Genomic DNA, 12,473 nt, shown 5'->3' on the forward strand with positions numbered 1-12,473 from the left:
AGAACAACAAACACGGAAATACCTTGTGAGATGTAAGACGCTAGGCCCGCGTGGATCACCCCACCAGTAGCCCAGTAGCCAGTGCCGGAGAAGGGGAGAGGTGGGCAAAGGGGAAGCAGAGAGCGGCCGAGAGGCCAGGGCTGGGTGTGGCAGTGTTCTGCCAGGTCCCAGACCGCTGGCTCTCAGGGGTGGAGAGGGAGTGCCATGAGGCTGTGACAGGACCCCACCCAGTCCCAGCCTCTGCAGGACAGGCTCCTGTTCTCTCTGTAACTCCCACACTTTCTGCCCTCTCCACTTTGCCAGCAGCATTACCAGGCTTCTAGGTGAGGAGGCATCCCAAGGACTGACCATGGGCCTGTCCACATCTCACCCTGGACCCAGGCTGCGCCCAGGCCCGCCTTGCCCTGGCCACCCCCCACCCCGGGTACCTGCACTGGTATTTCCCATCCTCCATCAAGCTAATTCCTGCCTCTCTCTTAGTAAAGTTCATCCCAACATTTTGCATCATGGGTCTCAGCCCCATAAACCTTGATTTGTCTCTTAAGATAAGCAATTTTCCAGCAGCAGCAGGAAAGGCCTCAGCTTGGGAGTCCAACGGGCCTGGGTTCTTATTCCAGCGCCACCACCCACTAGCACTGTCATCTTGGCCAGGGGACTTCATCCACAAAGGGGGCCGTAGCCACCCCCTACCTCCAAGACTCTTGAGTGAAACGCTGGCCCAGTGCGGTATAAACGGCCCTGCATCCTCTCTCCTGTCCCCCACTGCATTCGCCCCATGCAGTGCCAGGCCCAGAGATGAAGCAGGGTGGTCCCTGACCCCTGCTCCGCCTTCCCTCTTTGCTCTCTTGGATCCCAGCTGAGCTCCTGGGGGTGGAATGAGAGGGGAGGGGGAGGGGACACCCCGAAAACTATCAGCCTCCTCCGGACTTTCCCCAACAGAAAAAAAAGGCACCAGAATTTTCCTCCCCACAGCTCTGGAGAACAGCACAGTCTTAGAATTCCCCACCCTCATTATTTAAAGAGGAACAGGAGGCATTCTTCTTTCTCTCTCTCCCTTTGGGGTTTTGAAAGAAAGAGAAGAAAAACAGCTCTGAATGAACAAATGCGCCAGTCTGGCTGCCACTGAGGAAGGGGGTGTTTCACACCCACAGCCGCCCCTCACATCCCCTCCGCTCACTCCCTCTCTCCAACACACTCATTTTCTACCCCCGAATGTGTTTTCCAAATAACTATAACAAAACCAAAGCTCTCAGTTCTGAATTTACATCTCCATCCGGGCCTCAGCATCACCACAGAGGTTACCCCCATTTCTTTTCATTTTGTTTCTCCTCAGCTTACATTTTTTAGAGCAGATCTTTGGACCCTGGCTTCCCAAATCCCCTTCCTCCCAGCTCAATAAGGGAAATGCAAGGCTGTCCACCAGCTTGCTAATTAGCCTGTGCAGCAGATAAATGCCCCAGCGATGATGCCGGGGCCGGAGCAGCGGGGAGCGCTGCCCATGGGGAAGGGAAGTCCGGATGTGTTATGAAGTCTTTCCCCCAGGACAGTTATAAATAGTGTCATGACACGCAAAGGAGAAGCATATATAAAAGTTAGCTGTCCCTTCTGTGGGTTACAAACGTTTGACTCATTTGCAGACGGTCCACCAAGGTTATAAATAGAGTAGCCACCACCCTGGGTGGGAGAAGGGACTCGTTTTCACACTCCCAGAGCCTCCCTTGCCCGCCTTGGGCCAAGACACTCAGTGTGACCTGTGATGGTAAAACATATGCTTGGGGCCTTGGTGGCTGGCTCTCAGGCTCCTGCTGTAGCCAATCACCCATAAAGAGTCTCTTGCCTTCTGCAACCCTGTCCTGCAGGTCGTCCTGCAGGGAGGCTTGACGGAGCGGGGGCTGACCCAGTCCTACTTTCCCAGCACGCTTGAAACCACAGACGAGCGTGCCCCAAGGCATCTGCTCCCAAACAGCAAGACATCCCTCAACAGCGGCCCCTGGGTCTGGCAGGAGGTGCAGACCATTCGCCCAGCAGAGCCCCAGGGGCTGCTCTGCCCCTCTGCAGTCAAGACCACCATGATCGGGGTGGGGGAGGGGAGCAGGGGAACAGAAGAGCTGGGACCCGTGATCCCACTCCAGCATCCAGGCTGGAGGCTGGGGGTAGACTTCTGTGGGGTCAGCAAAGAGATACAAGTTGGCCCTGAGGGACCCCATTGTCTTTAAAGAGTGACTGGCCAGGGAACGGAGCTCCCCTGGGCACACAGAGAAGCCTGCCCTTTCTGGGGTGGCCTCCCATGAGGTGGCTTGAAGAAGGAAGAATAACTAGAAATGAGAAAGGAAGCCACACGTGGGAGGGGACAGGGCGGCCTGGGGAAGCACCAGCATTCCCACTCCTGTGCCTGTGGCCTGGTGACCCAGCAACATGGCCAGCACGGGGAGGGGGAGGAACGGAGGGGCAGGAAGTGGGTGGGGAGGGCAGGAACGGGGCACGAGCGGGCAGCGGACTGGCTCTGCCTGGGAGATGAAGCTCAGACGGATTCTGAGACCGGGGGTGGGGAAGTGGTTTGAGGTTGTGCAAAATTGGTGGAAACAGAGAGCCACCCTGCTGCCTCAGCATTTCCCAGCCTCCCCTGGGCTGACCCCACAGCCCGATGCCCGAGGTCCCTGGGAAACCAGGCCCACCCATGACTTGCCAGCTAGACGGAGGCCCCAGCTCAGCCACCAGCGGGATGGCCAGGTTGGGTGGGGGCATCCACAGCAAGGGGAGGACAGGCTGGCCACATCCCCAACTCTCTCTGGACCCGGTGGAGAGGTCACAGAAGGCCATGTAAGACAACGAAGTAGGTGTGCCTCAAACCAGCTCTGGAAGAAAATAAAGAACGCCAAGGAGGACTCCCCAAATCCTCATTCCCTCATCCTGACTGACACTAATGTGGCAGGGACAATGTCACAAAGATTTCTCAACAGGCTCTCCAGACCTGGCCCTATCATGGTGGCTAAGCCCTCAAGGTAAATTCACTCCGAAGAAAACACCTGGACCCTCATTCAGTGCAGAGGTAGCTCGCTAGGAGCCACGGCCTTGGGCACAATCACGAACAGCTCTCCTGTTACCTAAGTCCCACCTTAACCCATTTTCCTCCCCTATCATCACCTGTGGCTTGGGAGAGGGGAGTGAGGACCATTCCATCCTGATCTCTCACATCCTCAAACTGGCTTACTTTTGCATTAACTCAATGCTTGCGGGACATGCCACGTTCCTTCTCAAGAGACCCAGGCTGGCAGGATGAATTCCTCCCCCAAGAACAGATATCAGCCAACGACAGACAAACAGGAAGGCCACAGCCCCGTGGAAAAGAACAGAGAACTTCAATAAGCAGCAGTTCGGGCACAAGGTTGGCAGTCTTCAATCACTTGGAGAAAAGAAATTGTGTCCCTTTCCCCAGGGCCTTTGAGTGGGAGCTGCCACCATCGGTGCAGAATTAACCAACCTGGGTGCGGCACCTGAGGCCACCCTGTGCATCTTCCTGCCTCCAGACTGATCACCAAAGCCAAACAGATACCCAGAGTTCTCCAGCCAAAGAGACTGTCACCCATTCTTCCCTGGGGTCCACTGAACGTCTCTGAGTTCCCCAAGCCAGTGAGTCTTCATTCTGACCTAAACCTGTCCGTCGCAACAGTGTCCCGTTTTCTCTACGAGACTGGGGAACAGGTGTTCACCTCCCTTACAGCAGACCCACGTTTAGAGGTACCTTCCCGTCAGAAGGCCCAGCCCCTTCTCAGAACTTCTCCTTTGCAAGATACAACTTCTCACTCCATTGACAAGTCTTAGTTCCCAAGCTTTCCAGGCCCCAACTAATTCTGGAGCCAGAGTTGGATGACAGAGGAAAAAGACATCTCTTTTCCCTCCTCATTGTCATTATTGGTAACAATAACAATAGGTCCTGTAGGGAGTGCCTTACACTTATCCACTTCACTCTCCCCGCTTGGCAGCTGGGGAGACAGGCTCGCAGAAGCTACATGGCTTGTCCAAGATCACACGCTGGAGGTGGCAGAATCGAACTTCAGTCTGATTCTTTAAAACAATCCTATTCACCTCCAGGAAAGGAGAAGGGATAGCTGCCTGACCTCCTCCTGGGTCCACAGGGCCTGACACAGGAGACACGCCCAGAAAATACTTGTTCCATAATGACTCAATGCCCTGATGGATAGATGACAGCAGGGCTGAGGAGCGGGTGAGCAGGTTAAAATGAGCCCTCTTATCACAACCAGTATTGAACCCAGGGTGAACAGAAAGTGGCCATCTTGCTAGCTGAGGCAAGCAGGACTTTCCCAGTTGCTGCCCACTCCAGGCTTCCATCAGCCCAAGGTCAGCAATTGAAAAATTAGGTGAAGCCCAGTCCCTTGGATCACCTCCCCCTCCCTTCACACCAGAGTCTGCCTTCTCCGGCTCTGGGAAAGCCCCTTTCCCTGAATACTCCATCAGAGAGGCACCTGCTCCAGGCCCTTTCCTGACCAGCAGCAACCCTCCCACCGCATCAAGACAAATGTGCACAGACCGATCCCACGCTGGGAGCTGTCTCTAGGAAGAGCCATTCCCTTAAGAGCTCCGACCACAGGCTTCCCTGAAAGAGAAGGTACTGGTCTTGCCCCTTCTCCCCACCCCTCCAGCACTTGGGCCTTCATCAGTTTCCCCCAGCAAGGGCTCCAGGTCCCCAGCAGGCTGCCTGGAGGGAGCTTGGGTTGTGCCCAGGGCAACTACCAGGCCTGCCAAGAGGCTGGCAGCCCCCTCTCCCGGAGAGCCCAGCGGGAGAAGGCAGCAAGCAGAAGGACCGCAGATTCAGAGGCTCATTACAGGAATGACTAAGTGAGCTGTGATTCCAGGGGAAACCCCGCTCGCTCCGGCTCACTGAGGGGTTCAATCTTTGAGCTATTTAGACGAAAGCGGCTTCCAGGAGCTGCCCTGGGCTCGGGCAGCCCCCTCCGAACAGCCAGGTCCCTGGGGGACCCTCCACCTGGAAGTCTCCATTCTGGCTATTCAGGTCGTCTGACGGGTCTGCCCCACCCCTTTCCAGAGCAGGCAAATCTGCCCAGCCCCTGTTCAAGTGAGAGGCTGGGAATGGGGGAAATCCGATCAGCACCTCCCAGGTTTTTGCGGCTGGATTTCAGCAAGGAATGTGACAGTCTCGCAGCAGCTGTGCCCAGCCTGAAACAAGCTCTATTTGAAACCTCCAACAGCTGAACCCCTCCCAGCTACCCGCCGGCCAGCCCAGCCATCCCCTGCCCAAAATGACAAATAAGTAGAGAAATCTAAGCAACAAGCACGTATGCACACACACACACTCTCGCGCGTGCACACGCGCGCACACACACCAACAAATTGGGAGTGAAGGGTAGAGTGGGAAAAAATCCACTTGCCCAATGACTCCCCAGGTCTCCAAGCCTTCAGCTCGCAGTAGGAGGGCTCCCAGCCAGCAGAACATTGACGGAAACCCACCTTCTTCAATTCCCACTCCCTTGGAGGACGCGATTTCCAAGCCCCCTAGGGGAGGGAAACCCCCTCCTCCGTCTTGGGACTGAAATGAGAGACTGAGCAGCGGGGCCAGCTCCCCCGCGCTAAAGCCAGTGCCGCCGATCTCCATCGGGGCGCGCACTCACACACTCGCGCACACACTCATCCTTATTTATCCCAAGAAGAAGGAGTTGGGGTGGGAGGGGAGAACTGGGGCTGAGCCGGGGGCGCGGGCTCTCGGGGACGCCTGGGAAGCCCTGTCATCCCATCCGAAGGAGAGGCGCTCCCCACTGGCTGATGCCAAGGCGGTGCCCATCTGCTCTGCCCTGGTAACACCTGTAGCCATTTTTATCAGGGGATGTTTACGAGGCAGCAGCACGTTTATTCTGAGTCCTCTTTCCTGAGGGAAAGGACTGCTGATTTCCTCCACCTATATTTTTACCCCATGGCCCCAGGTGATGCAAGTCACGGGTGCTTTTCTATTTTGCCCTAAGTCTCTCAGGGATGGGGAGGAAAAACAGAAACTTGGGAAGAAGGGGAGAAGACAGAGAGAGAGAAGGGACTGGCATGGAATCCCCACCCCCTACCCAGACATTTATTTCTTTTTTATCCTCGGGAAAATGGAGTGGAGTAGGGAGGGAGGAGAGGAGGGGAAGTCACAGGAACTGGCAAGCACATCAAGGCAGAGTGTAATTAATTGGTGCGTTAAGCTGCTGGGTTATGCTTTAGTACGAGTGAGCCAGGAGGAAAGATGATTTCTCAGAAGGGATTCTTTAATCCTCCCTAACACAGAGACTGCAAATTAGACACAGTGTGTGGGGATGTCCTCCCCCCAAGAAAGTGAGGAATGAATTCTCCCGGGATTAAGCAGGAAAACCATGGGAAGTTAGAGTGTTCAATATAATTGAGCAGACGCCTCTCACCACCACCACCATCTCTCACTCTCCCCCAATCTCTCTCTCTCAATCTCTCTCTCTTGCTACCTACATATTCCTTTTGTTCAAGGTATAAAGAGAAACTGCAGCCCCTACCTTTGAGTACAAACCCCAAGAGAGCTCGGTCTCTATCACCATAACAACAATTCCAAACATCCCAAAAATCAGAGCATAGTCACTCAGTCGCTTCCTCTTTTCAAACAGGGCCCTCCTGTGTCCCAGCTTATAGCCAATGTTTTGGTTTTTCCGCTTGTTGGCTTTGGGAAAGGTGGTGCTGCTGGCGGTGGTGCCGGCGTGCTGGTGGTTGTGGGTGGCATTGGGGTGATGGAGCAGGGTCTGGTGGGCATGGTTGTCCTCCCGGGAGGAGATGATGATCTCCGGGGGGTTGCTGGGGCTGAAGAGCTGGAGGGGCTGGCCCTCAGGCTCAGCCTCGATGAGGTTCCTCCGGGAGGCGCTGAGGCGGCTGAGGGGCTTCATGACCCCACCGCTGTACTTGCAAGAGCTCATGGCAATCTCCGTGAAGGGGTTGCTGTCCCGCCGGTGCACCAGGGGGCTGGCCTGCCGGTGCCGGCCACCTCCACCGGGCCCACTTGTGGCTGTGGAACTTGGAGAATGGCCAAGCAAGTGGTCATTGAGATTGAGCTGGCTGCCTTGCCTGGAGGAAGGGTGGAGGATGGCGGTGGAGTTGGACGAAGGGGGAGCCCTGAAAGCAGTGGGAGAGGAGTGCAGCAGGCCGGGATGGACGGGCTGGCTCTGGAGTTGGGCGAGCTGAGACAGGGGATGCGGGGACTGCTGCTGCTGCGGCTGGAGCTGCGATGGCTGAGGCTGCAACGAGGGTCCCGGGGGCTGCTGGGGGGCTGCTGGTGGCGCTGGCGGTGGTGGTGGCGGCGGTGGCTGCTGCTGCTGCTGCTCATCCCCGGAGGATGGACAGGGGCACTTGGGGTCTTCATCCAGGTCTCCCACCCCAGAGTCATGGAAGTGCCCAGAAGTGTCCATCTTGGGGCCTGGCTGGATTCCCTGCAGCAAAACCCCCCACCCCAAAGCCACCCTCGCTCCAAAGATGTCCTCAAAGAAAGCCAGGCATCCGAGCTCCCCCACCAGAGTGTCTTGGCTCCAGTCCTCTCTCTTTGGCTTGCTTCGCTTCTCTGGGGCTGCCTGGAGTCCAGACGCTGCCACTCAAGAATGCATTGTACTGGGCAGGGAGGGAGGGCAGGAGGGGAGCTTGAAGAAAGAAGAAGGGGGAAAAAGAACTCTGTCTCAGGAGGTGGTCCTCTAGGAGCGTGTGAGGCCAGGCTCAGCTTCACTCCTCGCTGGCTCAATAGCTTTGCTCTCCTCCTCCTGCCACTGTTATAGGGTAAGCCAAGCCCACTTATTAGCAGCTGGTCTCATTGGCTTGGCTTAACTCTCCAACCACCTCCTAACTCCGCCCCCCGCACAGACTCCTCCCCGGAGGAGGGGCCTGCCTCGCTCAGCTCCCAGCCCCAGCCGCCGCGCAGCGAAGGCTGGGAACTGTAGTTTCCGCTCCCCACCGTGGAGGCTGAGCAGCTGCCCTCCTTCCTCTGACAGGTATGGCAGAAACCCGTGAGCTCACGGCGGTACGGGATGTTTGCGCACGCGGGGCGGAGGGGAGGAGGAGCGGAGGTCCTGCTAAGGACGAGCGCTGTGCACCTTGCTGCGGGGGCGAGAAGCAGGAAGACAGTCATTAACGGTCAGGGTCTACGATAGGTTGTTTCACACATATTATCCATCTGGTTACATCCTCCAATCAACCAAAGAGGTAAGCATCGTTCCCATTTAACAAATTGATGCTCAGAGATATTGAGTAACAACTTCAAGGTCACAGAAGCAGAAGGGATGCACATCCTCCTGACCCCAGGTTGATAAGCTCACCTACTGAACTGCCTGCAATATGTGTGCAGGAGCATCTGTTATTTCTAAGCCTCACACCAACCCTATGAAAGTGATGTCATCATTCTCCTTTTACAGATGAAAACCTTTTTTTTTTAAATCACTCAAGTGCAGATAACTGGCCAGATGTCACCCCGTTTGTAATTAAGGGATCTAGAATTTGAACACATGTCAGGCTGACCCTACAGCTCCTACACCATCGCCCAGGATGCCTTTCCACTACGATGCTCAGCACAAAGTAGTTGTTTCATAAATGTTGCTCAAATGATGGGTGGGAAAGAGCCGAAGTGAAGCTATTGAGAAAGCACTGGCCTCCCCAAAGCAGAATGTGTGAGGTGGACCATGGCTCCAGCTGGACTTGGAGTCACATGAGGGTCTGGCAGGAAGACTGAAGACCATGGTTGCTCCCCACCTGATCTGTCCTTTGGAGCCCTGAGAGTCAGAGCTGGGAACAGCTGTTGGCCTCCCAGGTTCAGAACCATCATCAAGTATTTATTCAGCCCCCACTGTGTGCAAAGGGAGTTCCAAAGAGATGAGACTCCAGCTGAATTCATTTCCATCTCTAACTGCAGCAGACTTAGGGAATCAGTGAGGAAGGGGCCCTTGTGGGATTCCCTAGGCACACGTGGAGTTTTAGGAGGGAGCTGTCTTCCCGCCTGGCTGTTGCTTCTCCCATCACTGCTTGGCCTCTGTCCAGCTGCTTTCCTGGTAGGAAGAGGGAAGGGTAGGACGGACACACACACACACACACACACACACACACACACACACACACACACACACACACACACACACACACACACACACACACACACAGTGAGATTCTAAAGCAGTTCTCCTGAATGGTGAGTGGCAAGTGGCCAGGTCTGGGAGGGGGTTGGGACAAGGAGCAGAGCTCCCATCAAAGGAGCCCAGAGTACCTTCCATACATCAGTTCTCACCTCTCCAATCCCCTATCAGCCCTGATGATAGAGAGCTAAATATTACTTGTAAAATAAGCCACAACCCCAGAAACCTGAATAATTATAATTACACACACTAATCTTGATTATTGTTATTATATTATCAATGACATGGTCATGCCCCCTCTAGGTCATAGGGCTGGGGCTCAGACACAAGCCCAGGGTCTCACGTGTTTTCTCATGACCATGCCAGCCCTCTGGTACCTCTCCCACCTCACTCCCTCTAGCACGCCTGCCTTCCCTCCCCTTGCCTTCTGTCTTCCTGGTTTCTCTCCTTCCATCCCCAAACAGAGCCACCTGTTTGGTTCAAGGCTTTGGATAACATACTTAGACTTAATGAATTCCTAATAAGTTATCATTACTATCTTGTTAGTAGCAGAAATGTGCTGTTAGTGTTGCTTCTCACTGCTGGAGACAGCATCTGGGCTGCAGAAAATCAATTTTTAAGGACAGACTCCAGGTCTGGGCATTTCTGTGCCCACTCCACTGCCATGACCTGTCTTCTGCCTCAGTTGACCTTTCTGGGCCAGCCTCCTGCCTCCGGTTCTCCTCCCTGTGCCGGCTGGATCCAATGGGGGCTGTTAGAGTATGTCCTGCTGTCATGGATGGGGATGACAAACAGCTATGGGTTGGGGGGCGGGGGTGGGGGCAGGTACAAAACTGTACCAGAGCCAAAGGGCAGTTGGAGATTCGGCTGGAAATGGGCTGGGGCTTAGCTGATGCCACTGCTGCAGCTCACGCCTCTCAGTACAGCCGCCCTGTTGGAATGGGAGGAGCACAGTGTCTCAATTAGAGCTTGGGCCCTAGAGTCAGACTGCCTAGGCTGGAGCTCCTCTCTGCTGTGCAGTGGCTATGTGACCTTCTGAATCTCAGCTTCCCACTCTACAAAATGGGAGTGATAAGGTCCCTACATCATGCAAGTCAGTGTGAGTAGGCTATCTCACCAGAGTGGGCATGCAGCCCCGAAGCTGGTGTGCTGGAGCTGGCCGGTACTGGCTCGTAAAAGTCAAAGGTACATCTCTCTTCCCAACTCCACAACCAGTGATGGCGCATCGCTAGCCTGAAATCAGTGATGGGGGAGTATTTACACGACAGGAATCGACCAACACTGCCAGTCAGGGCTGACTTTTTCCTGCATGTCCAAATCCACAGCTTGAAGGATAGGTTCTTCGTTCCCATAAATAAGACTTCTTAGGTCTGTAAAGATGAAGGCCAAGGAGCTGTGGCAGAGGGCTGTACCAGGGAAAGTGAACAAGGACATGCTCACCAAATCCAGTAAAGTAAAGGTGGCCTTTGGCCGTACCAGCTCTATGTCAGGTGAGGCTGTCACTGTGCCCCTGTCCTCCTTCCCACATTCATTCCTCACCACTTCCGTCTTTAAGCCTCAACACCACCAGCTTCTTATATTTCCTCCAATAAGCCATGCTATTTTATACCTCCATGCCTTTGCTCATGCTGTTCCTTCTGCTTGGCATGCCCTTCCCATACATCTTCATCAAATACCTCGCTTTTTGCCCTTCAAGACATGGCTCACAGGTCTTCTTTCTGGGAAGCCTCCCCCAGGCTCCCCAAATCCAGATCAGGGGCCCTTCTTCTATACTTTCAGTGTGCTGTGTTCACCTCTATCCCTGTCTTTATCAAGCAGTGTAGCTGTTATCTCTTGGTGTGTGTGTCCTCTTCCCCCTAGACTATGACCTCTTTGAGGGCAGGAATGATGTCTTCTCCACTGGTGGATCCGCAGCTCTTGCACAGAGTCTAGCATATAACAGATGCTTAATAAAGATTAATTGAACTGAGCTGAACTTGAAATTTTGGAGAGGTCATTGGGAGGCAAATAAGAGGAAGTCATAGTACTTTCCACAACAAATCATAACCACAATTTCCCCATCAATAAAATGAGTGAGATAGTATAGATGATTTCTAAGATCACCCAACTTTAAAATCCCATAATCTGTGGTCTGTGGAACTTGTTATCCCCAAAACGTAGAACTGACTGAAAATGGGTTTAAGAAAAGCGATGGTATGTGGTTTATTTGGTTGTCTTTCCCACTAAGCTGTGGACTTCTTGAGCACAGAGAAGGGGTCTAATGTTTTTTCTGTACAGAGAACAGAGTATCCAGCCATGGAGATACTCATTATAGGTTTATTAGATGGATGGATGAGTGCATGGATGGATAGATTGATGGGGTGGGGGTTAATGGATTAATGAATGGATGGATAAATAGGTGAATGGGTTGGTGAGTGAATGGATGGATGGGTGAGTGTATGGATGGATGGATTGATGGGGGGTGGATGATAGGTGGATGGATGAATAGATAAATAGACAGACAGACAGACAGATAGAGTTTAGATACAATGACAGACAATAGTGGGTGTTTTAGAAAAGCTAGTGGTGTTTAGGGCTATCCTTAACCTTCCAGGGATAGAAGTGTCACTGAGATCAGCCACAACTCCCTCAGACCCTGGACAGGTGGGTCAGAGAGAGCTCTGGGCTGAACAGCTCATTAGCCCGTCCGGGTTCGGTCATTACTGTGTTCTTATCTAGGAGTTTTGTTACGGGGTCAATTAATGCCTTAATATTAAAAACAGCCCCTGCGCGTTTAGAGCACTTTACAGTTTGCCAACTACTTTCTCATAAACTACTGCATTTGCACTTCCTGGCAGCCCTGGAAGGCAGGCCAGGAAGGTTCTATTTCTCCATCCTTTACACTCTCACTCCCACAACCTAAAGTGCAGAAAGGCTGAAATGACTTGCTCAAGATTTGAACCTGGATCCTTTTGACCCCTAAACTCATGCTCTCTCCCATCCCCCATTCGTGCTGCCTGGAATGCCACTCCACCATCACTCTGTGTCCAGTCTGGCTAGAATTTAAGGAGAGCATGGTGCTGCCTCCACCCAGAACCTTCCCAGACAGCCCCTCCTTGGCGCCTTCCCCCCAATTCAACATCATCTCCCTCTTCTGAATTCCCTTAGCACTTTATTTCTATCTCTCTGGGGACACTTTTCACCTCTTGCTTGTATTGGAGTTGTCTGTAGACACGTCTTTTCTCCCCTGCTTTTAATTTACACCATAAGCTCCTTGGTGACAGGAGCCTGTGGTGTAAATTGTAAAACACACACACAACACTGCATCCCACCCTGCACCCAAATGATATGTTGAATCAG

General features: G+C 53.6%; 1 protein-coding gene across 3 annotated transcripts in view; it reads right to left on the reverse strand.

Annotated features, from left to right (window-relative positions):
- KCNN3 (potassium calcium-activated channel subfamily N member 3) overlaps positions 1-7,756 on the reverse strand; it is a 153,410-nt gene extending 145,654 nt beyond the window's left edge. The window contains exon 1 of one of the 3 annotated variants that reach the window (XM_031436189.2): positions 6,534-7,742. In XM_031436189.2, the coding sequence (XP_031292049.1) occupies positions 6,534-7,433 (900 nt within the window). In that variant the 5' untranslated portion in view covers positions 7,434-7,742. Of the gene's footprint in view, positions 1-5,487; positions 5,647-6,533 lie in introns of those variants that run through there. The other 2 variants (XM_031436188.2, XM_031436191.2) reach the window with 2 other exon arrangements.
- Between the last annotated feature and the right edge of the window lie 4,717 nt (positions 7,757-12,473).

This window comes from Camelus dromedarius, chromosome 23, assembly GCF_036321535.1.
Source record: "Camelus dromedarius isolate mCamDro1 chromosome 23, mCamDro1.pat, whole genome shotgun sequence".
In the NCBI taxonomy this organism is placed as follows: Eukaryota; Metazoa; Chordata; class Mammalia; order Artiodactyla; family Camelidae; genus Camelus; species Camelus dromedarius.